Source organism: Cariama cristata, unplaced genomic scaffold, assembly GCF_000690535.1.
Source record: "Cariama cristata isolate BGI_N322 unplaced genomic scaffold, ASM69053v1 scaffold9961, whole genome shotgun sequence".
Classification (NCBI taxonomy): domain Eukaryota; kingdom Metazoa; phylum Chordata; class Aves; order Cariamiformes; family Cariamidae; genus Cariama; species Cariama cristata.
Window position 1 is genome coordinate 27,762 of NW_009599832.1, and position 18,867 is coordinate 46,628.

Below are 18,867 nucleotides of genomic sequence, written 5' to 3' on the forward strand. Positions count from 1 at the left end.
AATTTGTATTCTAACGGTGTTCAGAAACTCCAGCTGCAGTAATGGCATGATGATGTTAAGTTCTCTTTATATATAAACCTTTTATATATGTGTATGTTTATGCATGTGTCTGTATATATTATTTTTCTCTCTCTGTTGGGAAAGTCCTTGTCCTGATCATCTGTGCTTCAACTGTACTCGAACGTGATCTCCTTGTGTACCTCTTTGTTCAGTTTCTAGGTGGCGGAGAGACGGTGAAGCTCTGTGTGGGGCAAGGAAAGCTGATGGGGGAACCTTGCGTGTAACCCAGGATGGACTGGCTGTGACGGCGTGCCTTAGCTGGAGAGGTAGTTACGATGAAGAGTTCCTGCAGAGCTGGCCTCCACAGGGAACCGCTGAATTCCACATCCTCCACCTTCCATCAAGTCAAACGGTATGAACCGGCTGGCTGCTGTGCCTGTGGTTAAGTAGTTAGCACCGATTTAACCTTCTCCTTGCTTTCCTGTTGTCTTGCCTGTCACTCAAATACTTGGTCTAAGTGTTTACCTTTGGATAGTGTTTAAGTGAAATGTTGTAATGGCTTAAGGGCAGAAATGTTCTTTGACATTTTTATTTGATAATGACAACTACAGCTTCAATACAGCTGGTACTGTACTTGGAGAAATCTGGGGTTTTAAGCAACAGCTGTCAATTAATTTGGGAACGTAGCTTTGAAGTAAAACTTAATTGGAGAATGGCTTGTCATAGGCTTTAGAACATGCAGTCAGCTTAAAGCAAGTGGAAATACTGGCAATCACTGTTGTGGTTTGTCTTACTATGGAGTAAGTAATTAGATTAGTTTAAGCTCAGATTTTTGTATTGCTCACCCTCTTGTGTCTCTTCTTAATAAGAAATGCACGATTGATTTCAAACACTTGTGCTTATGTGACGATTAAGTGAACGCCTCTCACTGTGTCTCGTTATAGGAACACCGTACAGAACAACTTGTCCTTATGCAAATGCAAGAACATGCCAGTTTGTTTGAGTTCAAGCTACTTGAAAATACATGTGTCTTTTTGTTTTCTTTTTCTGAAACCCAGGCTCTTAAACTTCCTCAATCTGCAGGAAGAGAGCCAGCTTTCTGGTTTCCAAAAGCTGTGTGGGTTTAAAGCAAACTTTAACCTTTATTCTTTGTGGTTGTGTAGACAGCATATACTTGCTATGGTAGTCTCCTGGTAATTTAGTGCTGGAAAAGACTTCCTGGGTCACCCAGCTCCTTGCTTTCCCAAGCAGTATCTCCTAATCCCTTTTGTAAACTTAGTCCAGCCTAAAAACAATTACATCTTCTCTCCTTCCATAGATTAAGCCATTACTGAAGATGACACATCTAGCTGTGCAATTGGGAACCTTCTTTTGATTCCCAGACTGAACGTTCATGCCAGCTTATATGCTCGTTTGAGCTTGTGTGTGTGTGGTTTTGTTTTTTTTTCCCCTCTTTCGCATAAGGACCGCTGCTTATTTTCAGTGGTTTACCTTTTCTGCTAAATGTGGTTGTATACCCTCACCTGTGGCTTTCCTGTGCTAAATGACCCCAGTGTAATCTAGTAGCTTCTTGAATAATGACTGCCGTCGTTCTCCGTGCGGATGCATCTCCTCTGAATCGCGTCAAAAAGCGTACGGTGCCCTCCAGAGCAGATCTGGCAGGAGGGCTTTTCACTGCTGCCTTGAACGTATCACAGAATCACCTCCGTTTACCTCTGTTTCGTGGCTGTGTCTATGGTGGCCAATGCACCTTTCTTAGCTACCTCCGAAACTTGTCGATGTTCAGCTTGTTGGTGCATCCCCAGCTCTATTTCAAAACTCTCCTCAGTTTCTGTTACTCGATGCTTTGTGCCTCGGCTGTTTTGGAGGTGCCTTCATTTCTGTGGGTGCAGCTGTAGTATTTGTGCTGAGGTCATTCCTAACAAAATCAGATGTACCCAAGGCTGATTCTTGAGGCACGTCTTTGGTTTCCAGGCTGGTATTTTCTTTTTCAGCATCACCTGGGGCTGTCTGCTGCTAAGCCAGCTCCTTTGTCTGTTTTCCCATTCCTCTGCCAATCTGTCTTAACCAGTAAATCTCCTTGTGCCTTCTGAAGTCCATGTGAGTAAGACGTAGTATGTTTGTCTAAAAAGACCACTTTTTTGAGAACCTTCAGGTTAGTCTGGCATATTGAACTATTCCCTCTTCCTCATTTTTCTCTGTCACCTTAATCCCCTTTGCTTCCAAAGCACCTTGATATTGAAGTCAGGGTACCAGGCCCCGGAGAGGCTGCGCTCACCCTCTCTTCTCTTTCTCCCCTGCAGTGCCACCTCCAATATGCCACGTGTTTTATGAACTCGTATTGTTGCCTTTCCAGAGGCTTATAAATCTTGCTGCTTGGCCTGCAGTTTATGAGCCTATCTATTTTGGATTCTAAAACTGAGATCAGCCAATCCTCGCCATTTTCTTGACTCTTTTTAATCCTACCCTTGCCAATGTTCTTGTTCTAATTAACCCCTGGGCTTTTGCCCTCATGATCACCCTTACCACCCCTCTTTAAAAATGATGCAAAGTCAAATTTGGTATTTTGTGCTGTACCTAGAGTACTCTTAATCTCTACCCTGACCTTGCAGCCCTGTTTCTCTCCCTGTGCTTTCTCATAAACTTGAAGAACTTTTTACTATTTCTTTGTTTTTAAATATCTTTGCAGTGACTTAACGCTGCACCGGCTCTCACGTTTATTTCTAGACTTCTGATCTCTGAGATACAAGTTTCCAAGTGATGTGACTTGGCGACTTGAAACCGGTGTCTGCTTCTTGTATCCTTCCCGAAGAAGGAATATGTTCAGTTGGAGTTTCTCCTGTTCTCATTTGGGATGTGTTCTTAATAGTGAAAACACCTTTTGACTCCTGGAGAATGCCTGCTGGGTTGCACTGTCTGCAGTGAAATCCTCTGCGCTGCCGTGCAGCTGACTCTGGGAACCAATTCCTTTCGGTCTTGAGTTTCAAAAGAACAATCTGATGACTTGCCTTCAGATCTACCTTTACTTATTCTTTCTTCTGAACTCTGAGTCTCTTAACGACAGAGCGGTCCGAGGTTAATTTCTACAACCTTTTGTGTGTTCTCATTATGTATGCACAGAAATGAAGACTAAATAGCATCACTTTGCATTGGTTCGTTAACTGTTTGAAGAAATTTGTTGCACCGTGATATTAAGAAAGGTCTTGGTCCTCTTGCAGTTAATAAATTAGACAACAAATGTTAAATCAAGAAAGATAAAACATTTCCAGGAGGAAACATTATCAATTACCTGTGCTGCTCTGGGCAGCTTTCAGCAGAAGCCCTATAAAACCACCACACTTTTTTTTTTTCATGTCCTTCATTGTTTTCTTCTCATCTTAGCCTGTTCCACCACAGGCATGCGTGCTATCCCATCGTCTTTGAGCTACATGTTGCTGGAGCAGCTTCTAACCTTGAATACCAAATCTTTCAGTTTATTTTGTTCCCTTCTGCTTTACGTCATCCCTCTTGTCATCTGTAGTATGGTTGGGAAGCAGGGAGCATGGGTTCGAGCTTCCTCAGGCTCAACAAAGAATTGCTTCTACGTCACTGGCTTCACGGTAAGTGCTTTTATACAAAAGACTGGCAAAGCAATGGCATTTCTTCCTGTGTAAAATTTAGAAAGTAGCCGAGGCTACTGTGCTTTATGCTGAAGGGCGTATGTGTCTGTGTGTTTACTTGAAAAATGTGTTGAAAACTTATTAACGGGTGGGAGCCCTCAAACCGGAGTAGTCTGTGCGTTGGGCTTGGATGTGCAATCTGGCACCTGAAAGATGATGGATTTTATGCATGATGGCTTTTATAGCAGCTGCCGTGTGCAGCTCTATTGAGGTGTCGTCTCTCCCAAAGTCGGGTTATTTGAGCACCTGATGTGGGTGAAGAAGCGGCGAGAGATCCGACGTTAAGAGTTAGGTGCCTACTTTGTGTTTAGGTCCTCAGCTCTTCTGGGCCAGCTCTGCCCCACGTGTTCGGCTTGCTCCCGCTGCCCAAGCGGAGTCAGATACCTTCTGTCTACCTTCCAAGCCCACGATAATCCTCACTTGCTCTCCGATTGATGCGAGAGGCAGTTTCGCAGACGTTGGGAGGTGGGTCAGGAGCAACTGCTTTAATATGAAGTTACTGCTGCAAGGGAGTGGGTTTTCTAGAAATTGGATGCCTCCGCAGCTGCTGAAGTCAAACCCAGCCCTGGTCTGGAGCATCGTGATTCCCGACCCGCCTGTCTCCGAGCTTGGACAGTTGCCACGCACCAGAACAAGCTCCAGTGAGTAGCAAAGCGTCTTCCATCCCGACTGCTCGGCCGGGACTTTCCCGCCCCGGCAGAATCCGTGGAATGCCTTTGAAGGAGTTCTCCGTCTGCTTTGCCTTGCCCCGGCAGCGCAAAGGGGATGGAAATGGTACTGGAGATTGAGCCCAAAGGACCCACCGAGTCCTTCCAGAAATAACAAGTGGTTGACCATAGTTGAACTTGCGTTCGGTATTTAGTCCTTCATAATGGTCAGTGTCCTTTACAGAGGAGCTAAGCTCTGTAGACACAGAAACGGGATGCCAGGGAAGAGAAATGCCTTGCCAGAGGTTATGCTTGGTGTGGGTTTTTATTGTTGTTGCGTTTTTTCTTTTTTTTCTTTGGCTTCTGCCTTGCGTTAGTATGTCCTGAGGGTTTTTTCAGAGTTGTAGTTGGCACTGCGTGTGCAGTCAGCAAGGCTAGAAACTTTTGTCGACTGGAGTTAGTGTTTACAGAAAGAAATCCACAGGAAACTTTGGGGTTTTGATTGAAATTTTCGCCTTAATAAAATCTTCCGGTGCTTTGCCCAGGAAACTTGCAGTGTGAATTGCTGTTTGAGCTACGCTGCTGTGATTTAGATGATCTATAAATACAAAAGGATGCAGACAGATTCTGGCCAGCTTGGCACAGCAGTTATGGGTCTTCGCTTCAGTAGGGAGAGGAGGGATGCGTGAGTGTCTGCGCAGGTATAAAGGCGTATATATTTCTATCTCGGTCCCGTGTAGTAACTAACGTAGTGGAAACAAGCTGTAGTTACAACTTGGAAAAACAGCAGTGTCGTTCCAGAAGTGTAAGTATCCTGTTTTTCAGACACGGCTGATTAGAAATAAAAAAACCTGGCCTTTTTATTTCATCAGCTTAAGGATGGAATAACAGTATCAAGGCAGCACTGCTAGTTGTTTCAGGGCTGATCATTCCTGGCAGAATTATCTCTTATCAGCAATTCAAAACCGCACGTTTGGGATTGAAAACCTCTTACGCTTACTCCATGAACTTCTGAAGAGTCGTTGTCTCTGAAGATAAAATTAGAAAGCTTGATAACTTAAAGGGTGGAGGAAAGCAAACAGAATTATTCTGGAATGAGGTCTCATAGGGAATTGTCAGTGACTTCACCTTTTCACAACTATTTTTGGTGGTTTTAAGTATTTAAGAACTTACCTGCAGCTGCCACAATTCTCCGCTTGCCAGCACTGAAACGTTTCAGAAATAAGGTAGTTGGGCGGGGGGGACGGGGCTCTGGTTCATCTTCAAAGCAGTTTCTGTTGGGAAGCCTTGTTCTAATTCTAGGAGCTAGAAATGAAATGTGCCGCTGACGTGCAGGGAAGAAGCTATGTGAGCCTAAAAGTTTTGTTGTTCTTAATGTTCACAGCAAAGTGTGGGGCGGGTAGGGGCTCGTTTTTTCCAAGTGACACTTTCAGGTAAGGTCCGTTACTAACATCCCTTTTAAAATGGAAGTTTTCTTCCCCGTTGCCCGAAAACTAGGAGGCAGGTGGCACTGCGATTGAGCTGGTCAGGTGGAGTTCGTGGTACTAAGTTTTCTGAAGCTATTAAATGAAGGCTTTCTTTAAAGCTGGATCCATTAAAACAGTGCAATGACCTGAATGCTGAATTCAAATGAGGCAATTATTCTGGCAGTAAAACTTCTGACTAAGGCATAATTTTGTTATGTAAATTATAACTTTTCCACCTTAAATGGTATTGTTGGCTGAGCCAGAGACTTAACTGAAACACAGGAGGAAATATAACCTTAAACGAGAAATCCGTAATAGGTGAGGCATAACTCTGCCCTTTGTCTTTCTCCATAGACCAGAAATAGCTGGGAGCAGCTGAACCGACTTTGCTGGCTAAACATGTCCTCTCTGAGCATCTTGGGGTAACCAGTTTGGTCCTGTTTTCATTCGTGTAATACCTGGTCTCACCTTCGTTTGCAGTTTCTCTTAATGAAGGGTGTTGAACCGATTTGCCCTGTTGGATTTCTGAAAACTGCTTGAAGAAAGCCTTTTAAAAACACATTCGACTCAGCTTTCCAACAGCCTGGCATGAAAACTCAGGAATGAAACTTGATCGTCACCTCCTAGCTCGTGAGATTTCAACACGCAAAGTCGCGTATTGAATTGTATTCACCTCTTCTCCCCAGGGTACGGTAGCGGGCAGGCATCGGAAGTTTTCTCTCTCTCGTCTGACAAGCACAGCTCCAAAATGCCCTTCTGGATGGGGAAGGGGAGGGCTGCAGGCACCGGTCTCTGCGGCAGCTTGGTGCGGGGATTCGCTGCTGCTCTTCTGGGCTGGGCTCTGGCCAGAGCACGTTGGTGGCCTGACCCTACTTAGCTATGAAGTGCGACTGAGATGAAGCAGTCCCCATGGAAAATGAGGCTGAAACAAACTACAGCAGCCTTGATTTCCCATTCTCTCTTTATTCATCTGTTTCAGCACCCTGACGTTCTATTTTTATCAGATGATTTTAGTTTTTAGCATCCAACTGAGAGGCAAACAAAATAACTCGGTTGCATTTTGCGGAGGAGACTAAATTGGGAGGTGACCCAGTTTTAACAAGAGCTGGAATTAGCACGCAGAAGGCGTGGGGAGAGAATTAACCCAGGGACTAGGTAGAGCTCTCTTACACACCCCCCCCCAGTCTCTAGGTGAACCGCAGACGGTTTTGGCACTGTCTGGTCGCAGGAGCGAGGTGATGATCTTCCTATAAAATCAGGAGGGGAGAGAACGTAGCAGCATCCTTCCCCGCGTCTGCCTCCTGGCATTCAAAGCACTGCTTGTGACCAAAGAGGTCCCCTGGGTTTTATGCATGCTCGTAGAAAGGTGAACCTAAGCCCTTCCTCTTGATGTTACCTCCTCCGAACCTCTCTGCCCTCACTTGTCACCCATCCCCTCGCTACTTATCACTGGGACCAGAAGGAGGAACCAAAACCTCGGCGAAAGCAGTGGCCAAGAAGCGTGGCCGCTTCCACTGCGGGAGGCTTCCTCTGCTTGGAGAGGGACCTGGCTGAGCTGTTGCCCTCGTGTACCCGTGGGTGTTGTGTCAGCAGCTGGAAGTGGAGCATCTGGCTCTCAAAGCCTTCCCTCGGCTGGCTCCGGTGCTCCCTGGCTCAGCTCTCCATTCTGCCATCGCTTATCCTGGCGGGTCCGCAGCCCTGGCTAATCCGTGGGGCAGGGCTGTGTTGGAAGGTCCAGGTCGCTTGTACGACACGTCCAGGTGCGTTCTTGGTCAGCATCTGCTGTTCTGATTTCCCTCTTACAGCCACCCCGTGCGCTCCGACGGGTCTGCCCGAGGGGTGGGTGAGCTGGGTTCCCTCCTCCTGGTGTGCCCGTGACCCCTCGGGTACCCTGCGTGTGGCATCAGCAAGGGCGTCTGGAGGTAGGGATGTGCTGGTGGCACCGCGGCACGGCCGGGGAGAGCCCGGCCGGACTCCGGCTGTGTCTGTCCCACACAAACCTGTCGTGTGTGCAAACTGCTGCTGTTACAACTATACATTTGTCCAACTTTATAGATGTTATGGCTTGAGGTTTTTAATTTAAAGCTGTTTTGAGGCTAGAAAAGCAGTATTAAACCAACTGTTTTGGTGGTGGCTGTGAAGGGAAACGTATTCACTGTCTGAATCTGTCCTTATCGGCTCATGATAAATGTGGCATTGAACCCGCTGTCCTTAAACTAGCAAGCACGGATTATCCCCGTTTCAAAAAGGAGGCTTTTTAATGTAACGATTCAAAGATTACCATGGAAACATAATCTATAGTTAGTGCTGTAATACACTTATGCGATACTCCTGGGAGAAGAGCTTGAAGTCTCCTGATAATTGCATCCTACGTGGCAGTGCCCCGGGTTCTTGCCTTTTTGAGCTTTGAATTGAAGATTATTGCGAAGGTGTAACAAAGAAAGGAGGAATCGGGTGCCTGGGACTGTCGCAGGAGTGGTGCTGCTGCTGTAAGGTCAGCACCATCCAAGTGTTTCCTTCACAGCTCTTAAATTCTTCACCATAAAACCACATACTTGAACGTGGTTCTCCACGTGATGCTTCTGTCCCTTTTGGGGGGCGCATCTGATGTATGGCGTAAGGACCCTTATGGCAAAGTACGCCAAATTTGCCGTTATTGATATGCTAAAGGATAGGTTTCATTTTGGGTGGTATTAGGAGTTTAGATATCTGCTGGGATCTCTGATGAATATAATTACACTTGCTAATTGCCCTTTTCAGCTTTATCTACTTGATCTATCGAAAAGAATATATATACAAAATCTGGTAGCTGATGTCAAGATAAACTCTTGGACCCACGTGTGCCTTACAACCGGCTTAAGAAGTGAACGGACAGAAGGGCGGCTCTAACTCTAGAACGAACCTCTAGCTATGGTTGCACAACAGACAGAACTTAAACGTTGGGAGTTCTCCTTGCAACTCCCGGGAAGCAGTTTTGTCTAAGGGGAAGATCTCTGCTGTCCTTCAGTTTATAATCCTATTGCAAGAAGTTCTCCGAGGCTGGATGTTGCAGCCTGGTTGCTGCTTTTCCTTTCTCCTGGGGTTCCTTTTGAGGTGTGGGCTGCTTGACGTAGAGTAGGAGTCGTGCCGGTCCCTACTCTGGACCACCAACTCTAATTCCAGGCAGGCATATTTTGCAACTATAACTTGTTCCCTTTCTGTTTTTCTAGGGTTTCTGGTATGCACTTAAAGCCATATCTCAAGTTACAGAAGAAAGAGCGATCTCCAGAAATAAGCCAAGATTCCCTGCGAGGCCCACCTATGAGCCATCAGAGATCAGCACAAGAAGAAAACTGCACCAAACTGAACGTTTTCCCGAAACCCTCCCTCGTGACACCATCTCGAAAGCTTCTGGGGATTATTTATCCAAATACTATGTGCAATATGAATGGGAAAGGTCCAGCGGATGGTCCAAGCGCGAGGGAAAAGAAGAACGCCCTGTCTGCAACGATCCACCAGGGAGAAGAAGGGGAAGGGCCACTGGATGTCTGGGCTGTAGTGAAACCTGGCAATACTAAGGAGAAGATCGCGTTCTTTGCAGCCCAGCAATGCAGCAGCAACAACCGGGTAGGCTCCATGAAAATTAAAAGCACGTGGGACATCGACGGAAGAACAGCTAAACGCAGGAAAAAATCGGTAGATCTTAAAAAAGCCAAAATTCAACTGGAAAGAATGAGGGAGGCGAATGCCAGGTGCTCCCAGCCGGAGCCTTTTGCCTGCGGCATCGAGCACTGTTCGGTGCATTACGTGAACGAGAACGGTGAGGGTGTGTTCCCGGGCCGGTCCCTCTCGGTGATAGAGATGGTCGCCTTTCTGGAGCAACGAGCAAGTGCTTTACTGGTAGACTGTGCTAAAACCTCCCCGCCTGCTTCGACTACGAGGCTGAGCACTCAGCCTAAAGGTGCGCTTCCCAGCTCAGACCCTTTCTCCTCGGCCGGGGCGTGCGAGGTGCATACGGAGAGGGGACCTTGCAGCAATAGCGAGCAGCAGCAGAGCGAGCCCGTACGTGTGCTGGACATGGTGGCCAAGCTGGAGTCGGAGTGCCTGAGGCGTCAGAGCGAGCGGGAGGCCGGGAGCCTCTCGCGGAACAACAGCTTCCGCAGAAACGTCGGGAGGGTGCTCCTGGCAAACGGCACCCAGCCCGAGGGAGAGGTGGAAAAGGTCTCCTCGGGGGTCCCGGCTCTGGGGGATGGCTTGGAGGAGGCAGGGGTAGCAGAGGCTGGGTACGGGGGACGGTGTGGTCCTCTGGGTGACAGCGAGTTGTGGGATGGTGCTGCCTCTGCTCGGCAGCCTTTCCCTTCTGGGCTGGATATTCAGGTGGGGAATGTGAATTCGGGACTTGCTCACGCAGTGTTGGCAATAACCGCTGGCAGGAGCGATTCTGAAAGGCGGATCGAGCCTTCCAGACCTCTGCCGTCTGCGTGTCCAGCTGCTGCCAGGTTGCCACCGGATTCCTTGCAGAGCAAGAACGCGACTGTTGATTGTACGTCGAAAGAGCCTGTTCTTTTCCCAAAGCAGAGTCTGCATCCTGCTAGGAAGGAGCCCTTATGCATCAGTATATCGGTCGCCAAGACCGAGAAAGGATGCAGGAAAGAGAAGCTCTCCAACTCCAGTTGTAGTGAAGATCTGCTCCCAGGGAGGCTGTTTTTTCTCCAGGCTGACCAGCCTGCCGCTCACGAGCAACAGCCACTACGGGAAAGTACCCAAGAAAAGCCAGAAGTAGCCCAAAATGAGGATGAGGATGCTTTGGCGTCTGACAGATCATGTGTCAGAAGCGGCGTCCCTACAGAGCCATCTGCCCTTTCTGTTCCTCCGACAGAAGGGGCTTTGCAAGTACTTGATGCATCCTGCTTAAAAAGACAGGTTTCGCATGACTTTCTGGAGACCAGGTTTAAAATTCAGCAGCTTTTGGAGCCTCAGCAGTATATGGCCTTCTTGCCTCACCACATCATAGTGAAGATCTTTGGATTGCTTCCTACTAGGAGTCTGGTTGCCCTAAAATGCACTTGCTACTACTTCAAATTCATCATTGAATACTACAATATCAGGCCAGCGGACTCCCGCTGGGTCCGCGATCCCCGCTACAGAGAAGACCCTTGCAAGCAGTGCAAGAAGAAGTACGTGAAAGGGGACGTATCGCTCTGCCGGTGGCATCCCAAACCATACTGTCAAGCTTTACCCTACGGGCCTGGGTACTGGATGTGCTGTCACCGGTCTCAGAAGGGCATCCCGGGCTGTAAGTTAGGTCTTCATGACAATCATTGGGTTCCTGCCTGCCACAGCTTTAACCGTGCTATTCATAAGAAAACCAGAGGAGCGGGAGCCGAAGTGGAAGAGGAATATTAGTGCACATACACTTTCCTGCGAGATTGTTTGGGGTAGGAGGAGATTCTCATGCCTTGTGCTGTTTACAGTGTATATAATTGTCGCGTTTTGTTTGGTTTGTTTTTTTTTTTTTTTCCCACAGGGCTATGAAACTGCACATACTTAAACACGAGAGCCTTTACCTTTTAGATTAAAGATAGCTTTTAGTCCATCTATGTAAATAACACTATAAAAACTAATTGTACATACAGAGTCTACAGCTGGCTGAACAACGTAATCACTACAATGCAGCTATGATAGTGTTGCGGCTATAGTTGTGTGTGTTTTTAAGTGTCTTGTTTCAAAATCTGTATATCCTGTATAATATATGAATGTTTCTGAGAAGAAACTCTAAATAGGTAAAGGTCAACTTGTTTAAAGAATCTTCAGACAACTTAACTGGACAACCTGAAAATTAGACTAGAACAGATCCATTATAGTAGTGTGGCAGTGGATAAAAAGAGAAGAATATTATTGTATAGTCAGAATATAAAAAGTTCTTGTCTACCTTACCCATGTTGTCTGGTTTGTTTTGGGTTTTTTTGGTTTTTTTTTGTTTTTTTGTTTTTTTTTTTTTTTTACTTAAATAAAATGTGCATTCTAGATCTGCCTTACCAGACTTCCTCTTGTAAGACTCTTGCCCCAAAATAAAAATACTGTAAAACATGTGGCAGAAACTTGGTACTGTGATGTAGTTGAGATGTCCAGTGTGCTTCCTGTAGAAAACTAGTCCTCCTACTAAAAAAGAAACAAATAATAATAAAAAAAAACCCCTCCAAACCTCTATTACTTAGAGAACTCCCTGCTGTAACATTCACCAATTCCAGCTTTTCGTTTCCCTCCCGTGAGCCGTGCGTGCAGCTACGTGTGTAAAACTTGCAAAAACGGGAGCTCTCGGGTGTGAGTCCTGCTTCTCAACTCTTGCATCAAAAAACCGGGGACGCTGGGGTGTGAGTCCTGCTTCTCAACTCTTGGGTCGGCCCCTCCTTGCCCGTGCCCTGGATGCTGGAGGATGGAGCGTGGGTCCAGCCGGCCGAAAGCGGAGTTGCCCTGGCTCAGTGATGCGCTGGAAGCTTTGCCATGTGCTGTGGATGGTTTCCCTTGTAAGAGGAATCCGTGCATTGCTTCGCTCCGCTCTGCGACAGCCTCTGGCATCTTTTCTCTGAGGTGGGAGTCGGTGCTTTCAAAGGAGAGTTGTGGATGTCTGTGTCAGAAGTGCAGATGCGCAGTAATTCCTTGAACCTGGAATGGGAGCTGAGCCTGGCCTCTATGCCTGTATTTCCTTGAGCACGTTTCTCTCCCGCAGTGCTGTGTTCCAGGCTCCAGTTACAGCCCAGTGAACAGTTTGGAAGTCTGGGAACGTACCCTGGCCACCCCAGCAGCCGTGTTCGGTTCCCGGGAGCAGAGTAAGCAGAAGAGCAGCCATTCCGCAGGGAGCCAAGTGAAGAGCGGCCGTTCTACCTCTGCATCGTCCCAGTCCCTGCTCTCCCTGCGCTTCGTGCCGTTGCTGTTTCTCTGCCCCTTCTGAGGAGGAGGACGGACTCTGGGCAAGCAGCGTTGCAGCTGGAGAAGACAAAAATCTCCGACGGGGTGCAAGGAGAGCTGGTGCCACCTTCCCGCGGGGCTCAGCCTGGGCCCTCCTCTGCCCCGCAAACCCCAGGGCGGCACCTGGGAAAGGGCAAGGGCTCACCACGGGAGCAGCTCCTGGGTCTACCCGGCTCATCCTCTCCTCTAACCTTGGGTGCGAGATCAGGAAGGTGCTGAGGGACCCTGGCTGCGATGGCCGGGCCGAGCTGCCCACCTTCTCCTGCCTAAACCTGTGGTGGGATGGCGGGGAGTGACTCGCCTTGTTTTAGACCAGGAGGACAGAGAGGGGTTGAAGGCGAGTGCTTTTATTCTCTCCATTCACAGTGGGAGAAAGAAAACCGAGCGCTTACAGCCCAAAATGTGGGTTTGATAAGCAGAGGATAGATTTAAGAAGTATGCTTTTTTATTTTTTTTTTTTGCCAGTCCCTGCCTTACCTGCTGTCTGACACCCCTCCCCGGTGCTGCTCAGCCATCTCTGCAATGCAGCAGACATTATGACAACCAGGAGGAATGAAATTCGAAATCTAAAAGATGGGTGCGGCTGCCTTGTAATCAGCTGTGAAGAGGGAGAGGAAAAGCAGGAGCCCTCGTTAATTTGTGACTTCATTCTCTAACGGGGGCGCAGGCTTCGCTCAAGCTTCAGTCTGCTCCATCGCCTGCACTGGGACGAGCAGGAGCACAGCTTTCTCGCAGGGGTTGTCCTGCCAAAGCTGTCAACATCAAAGCTCGATTTCGGTTAAGGAAGAGGGGGAAGAAACTGCTTTCCTGCCCCCCACCCAAGACTGGAAAACTTGAGCTGCAATAGATAACCTACGCCAGGCTGACAGCAGCGAGGAAAGTCCCTGGGAGGCTAAAATAGAAGTGGCAGAGGAAAATATTTTGTAAGTAGATAAGGGAGTGGTGAGGTTGCTTTTTTTTGTTTGGAACAGGGTGTGAGATTTTGGTCACGTTTGGTGAACAAGGGGAAAAATGAGAAGAAAAGAATAGCATCGGGCTGTTCGGTTCCTCGGAACAGTTAAATAGGGAGGACAATTTGGTCTCTGCCCTCCCCCCAAGCTGGCTGAGGACCGTGGGCTGTTTTATACATCATTTATTACAGCGGTTGCCGGAACTATCCCTGTTGCACAGCACTGCTGTTAAAAATTGTTTTGCAGAACAAACTTTTGCATCCAGAAGTGGATTGGTTCTATATGTAGCCATGCTGAGCTGCCTGTAAGCTTTTTTTTTTTCCCCCTGTGAAGAAGTACAGATTTCTGTTTCCTTAAGGGCCAGTTCAGGGAGAACCCAAGGTCTGACAGCCTTTGTTTTTTTTTGTTGTTGTTTTTTTTTTCCTTCTCCTCTAAGAGGCAACTAAAAAATAAAACCGACTGTTTGTTGGATTTACAAACTTCAGTGTTCAGAAGAACTGAGGACTAAAGCCTGTGCTGTGTGCTTGGCTTCCCTGCCTGGGAGCAGTTAGTGTGTCTGGACTGAATTTCCAGATACGCCTGTGAAGAAATTGTAGTAACAGTTCCATTGTTCGTAAGCTTCCAGTTTTCATCAAGCTCTGGGGGTCTCCTGGCACGGACACCACCGGAAAAAATAAAAGCCGCCCGTGGCTGGGCTCTTGCTCCAGCCTGCCTGTTTCTACAGCAGCTTTTCCCCTTTGCTGCGGCTCTGCTCCCTGTAAGGAGGCTCTGCAATGCTGTGGCAGCGTTCGGCTCCCTTCCGTTGGTCCCAAATTCACTTTCTGCAGCATCTGCCCCCGTGCCAGCCCCCAGAACCTTCGTTTCACATCTGGACAAGACCGCACTGATGCATCTGACCTCTGTCTTGTGTCCCACTTCTTGCAAGGTGGGAATGGGGCTGAAGCTTCACCCTGGGCTGTTTCTTCTCCCCAGCCTGTGTCTCGCTGGTCCAGGCAGCCCTGGAGCAAGGACGGGACTTGGGGCATGACAGGGCTGCTCTCCTGCCACAAACCAGCGCTGGCAGGGGACGAAAGCACCTGCTGGTGGCACGGCTTAAGCAGAAGGAACCTAAGCAACCCATAGGCATGAGCTGAACTCAGAGCCAGGCTTGGCTTTGCACACCAGCTGCTTTCCTGCATGGCCATGACTGATTATGCTGCGACCAAGGCAACAAACCGCTCCTGCTCTTGAGCACGCAGCAGCCAGGAATCCCAGGGCATCGGTCCTCCCCCTCAGGTAGCTGCTGCAAAAAAAAAAGTCAGTGGGATGGGTTGTTTCTCCTCCATCTTTCAGCAGCCAGTGAACCACGGCCTGCCAGGCCACCAGGTCCCGCGGGCAGAGCCTGCTTCTTGCTGAGCACCATGGCCCTTTCCCATCCCTCTCGCTCAGACCCACAACGGTTCACTTCAATAGTTACCTCCTTAAAAAAGACACAGGCTCACATCCTTCTGAAACGACCTTGTAAAGAGGAGCATCTGCCCTTGCACGCAGGAGTAATTCAGGCTCACCAGCTGCAGAAACAAATGTCACTCAGCAGAGGAACAGTTCAAAGCCAGGCTTACACGAGAGATTTCTAAGTTTACATGTACATATAGGGACTTGTGTTTTGCACGACTCCTCCACCTGCTCCAATGGAGATGCAGTTATTTTATGTAAGAGTATATTTTTTAGAATGGGTATTGCTTATTCCACTGCTGTATGATTGCATTGTAACAGGTCTGGTCCCTGTCATGCTTTGAAGGCTGGAAATTCTTGCGTACTTTCCCCAGCATGGTTAAAAACAAACCACACAGAAATAACAACTATAAATACATAACTTTAAAAAAAATTACTGTTAAAGATTTATTGCAATAATACAATAAAATTTAGGAAAAAAAAGAAAACAGAAAACCATTTGTGTTTAGTTACATCTAGTTCGGAAGTTGCAGAGAGGCCCCGCGTTTTTGCAGGTGACGAGCAACCCTTGGGTATCCCATCTGAGACCCTTCAAAGGCACCTGATTTTCAGCGGAGGGCTGGGCTCTCAAAATCAGGCTCTTCCAAACAAACAGCTCAAATTGGCCAGCGCAGATCACTGCTCACGGACAAAAGTCACGGCCTAAATTGAAAGTCCCGCTACACAAAGTGTTTTGTAAACTCTCAGCTGGCTGTCTTCAAATATCTCTAAGTACAGACACTCCTGCCCTCCCTCCCCCAACCCCAAAACAACCTGGAAAACTAATCCTGGCGATTGCACTCAAGGTTTGGACATGCACAATTCTTCCCTAGCTACACATGTGCAAAACACTTTAAAAAAAACAAAAACAAACAACTCCCACAATCTATATTCTGTTACAAAAACATTTCGTGGAAAGACCTATCCCAATGCATTTTAACACGCTCGCAGTGCTGTTGTGCACTTTCAGGATATGACATGGTTGCAAATAAATTACTTGGAAAACATGAAGTATATGGCTTAAAAAAAGGTTTTGTGTTGGTTTTTCTTGCCCTAAGTAAGTAAATGACAGTGTACAAAGCTGAATCATGGCCTGACCTTTAGGGGTTCTAAGTAGCACAAAGGCAGCAATGAAAGTGTGACTGAAATGCATATTAAAACAAAAACAAAGAAGAAAACAAAAAAAAAGAGAAGATATTTATATGGCAGGGTCCAGTGCAAAATAAACGAGGAACCAGCAGGGGCTGTGCGATGCTAAAAGCCCAGTATATCGTACTGGTGGGTGTGTGCTGGTTGCTCAGAACTGCAGAGGATCCGATAGCTGCGAGTGAGTAAAGTGCTGTGAACTGAACAGAGACCAAACCCTCCCGGCCCCGGCCCAGGCAGCTGCTGGGGGGACTGGGGGGCACCGTCCCCATCCAGGTTGCAGTAGTCAAGAGAGTCTTGGCTGTTCTCTTAAAACAAACCCAACTATTGGATTTAGACCAAAAGAACGGTAGGACTGAGGGTGTCTTCATCTAACAACGTGCGTGCTGTTAGTGCGGAGTTAAGGGTCTTTGGTTTGGGAAAAAAAAAAAACTACCGACCCAAGGCCAAAGAGAACAAGCTGCCGTAGGAGAGGGGCGGGGGGCTGGGAGACACGATACTAAGCCAGTACCCCTGGCGTGGAGCTCGCTGGGGTACGCAGGCATCGGTAGCAAAACTGCTTTTCCACCTGCTCCTCAGTGGAGAGAGGAGGCAGCGCTGGCTGGCCTAGAGAGGAACAGAGCAAGACCATCACCAAACGCTCAGCGAGATGGCCTGGTAAGCCAGCTCCGGACCTGGGACTTCAAACACGCGAGAGGACACTGCCTGATGGCAGGGACACGGCTTCTGCAACACTCACCGCAGGCTCGCTGTGCCCCCGTTACGAGCTGTATCACCACAGTGAAGCTCCAGGGAAGAGTGGTAGAAATCTTCCCTCTTGGAGGGATGGGAGGATGCTTTTACGTTAGTTTACCCTGTGGAGAAATACAATGTCCCAACTATATAAAATGTAAACCATACGTAGGAAGCCTCACTGAGCAAACCCGTCTTTAAGTACTACATACCCCAAGGCGGAGGAAGCGGAGGAGCACTTGTTAATGAACGCATCTGTCTGTATCGCACCTCCTGTAGTTTTACAAGCCAGCCAGCTGTGCTGTGAGTATTTCTGCAGTGAAATGAAATCAACTCCTTCGCATTCAGTAAACAAGAAAAAAGAAAAAAGCCCCAGTATAAACATAAAATAGAATAGGGTTTAAAATGCATGTAGCGTGGAGACCGTGTGACTTCATTAAACTAGCTTGAAATGAGGTTTTTCAAATATTAAAAAGTGGCAACATGGTGTTGTAACTGAAAAATATTATTGCAGCAACGCAATCCTGTATCGGCATCAAACGTGGGTCTAGCTAAGAGAACGTCCAGTGTTTCTTTGGTGTATGATATTAAGAGTAAAGAGCCTGTATGCTTTGGACAGCACAACACGACACTTCTAGACTACCTACCAGTGGAAACAGCATGAAACAAGCCGGTTTTCTATGGCAAAACTGGGTAAAGATTCACAACCAAATGTAAAATAAGAGCAGTTTGCCATGTGAATTCCTGTCCATGCTGATTCTTTGTATTAAAAACATGGCAACAGAGATTAGAAAATATGTTAAAAATGCATAATTTTCATGTCCTGAATGAAAAAAATTTAGAAATACACATTTTTGCATTATGCAAGACATTTAAAACACACACAAACGGAAACCCTGTAAGGAGTTAAGAGAACGTGAACTGCATTTGCACCACTGTCCAGACTGCACACTGAGCAGCCTTTTCTCTGTACTCATCCCGATCCAAATGCTCCAAAAGCTGTTCCTTCTGCAGAAAGTAGAGCTGGAGGCTGCCGGGTCCTTCTTCTTTGATACTCGACAATGCAGACAGAACCAAGACACAAAGTGCCATCAGAGAATCCATCAGAAGTACATAGCTAGCTAATTTACAAAATGGTACCATCACAGTCATCTTGGGTAAATAAAAAGGTTTTTTTTCTGGTTTACAAAATGAAAGTCTGACCTTTTCTTTGTTCCAGGCACTACTTAACTGAATATATAAGGTTTACTACAGCATTGTTGGGGAGGGATTCCTTCCACAAATCCTATGATCCTTTTCTCATGCCCGTTAGCGATGTCCAGTGTAGGCCTTCAGCCATGAAGTCACCGAGGCAGCAGCGGATGAGATCATTCCGCCAGCGCTGCTGCTGGCAATGGGCTGAGATACCTGCGTGCTCTGGCTCTGCAGCATCTCCGCCTGCTGAGAGGGGATATCGCAGAACCTGGGGCTCGGCAGATTCTCCCAGTCTGTCCCTAGGTCTGTCTCTTCATCGCTGACATGCTCGTCTCCGCTCTCATCTGTTTCACCGGTGGCACTGGGATCTACAAATTCCATGGAGTCTTCAAGATCAGCACTAATTTCGAAAGGCCCAGACCTGCGAACACAGACACAACGCTTGGTACCACGCAAGAGAGGGACTCTCACTTTGCTGGTACGAGGCCTAGGCATGCCAAAGCACCCTGCTCTGTCACACATATGGCAGAGGAATTAAAACACCTCTGTGTTTATCAGTTGGCAGAGAGAAAACTCGCTGGCTACAGAGATAACTGTATTATGACAATGGTGAAACAAAAAGAGTTGGCCAAAAAAAGCGATAGCTGGGTTC

At 47.5% G+C, this 18,867-nt stretch overlaps 2 protein-coding genes across 2 annotated transcripts in view; one reads left to right on the forward strand and one right to left on the reverse strand.

Annotated features, from left to right (window-relative positions):
- The first annotated feature begins 212 nt into the window (after positions 1-212).
- Positions 213-11,687, forward strand: FBXO34 (F-box protein 34). Its single transcript, XM_009709814.1, has 2 exons — positions 213-412; positions 8,982-11,687. Exons 1-2 carry the CDS (start codon positions 336-338, stop codon positions 11,155-11,157), a joined length of 2,253 nt encoding a protein of 750 aa, XP_009708116.1. The 5' UTR covers positions 213-335; the 3' UTR covers positions 11,158-11,687.
- Positions 11,688-18,329: 6,642 nt separating this feature from the next.
- Positions 18,330-18,867, reverse strand: part of ATG14 (autophagy related 14) — a gene marked incomplete at its 5' end in the record, with an annotated part of 11,269 nt that continues 10,731 nt past the window's right edge. Inside the window, one exon of the mRNA XM_009709816.1 lies at positions 18,330-18,636. Within this exon, the coding sequence (XP_009708118.1) occupies positions 18,330-18,636 (307 nt within the window). The remainder of the gene's footprint in view (positions 18,637-18,867) is intronic.

Bases quoted from the DNA above. Each gene is read 5' to 3' on its own strand.
- FBXO34 (XM_009709814.1), top strand. From the start codon at position 336: ATGAAGAGTTCCTGCAGAGCTGGCCTCCACAGGGAACCGCTGAATTCC. The intron at 413-8,981 runs GTATGAACCGGC...CTGTTTTTCTAG, and splicing joins ACCTTCCATCAAGTCAAACG to GGTTTCTGGTATGCACTTAA.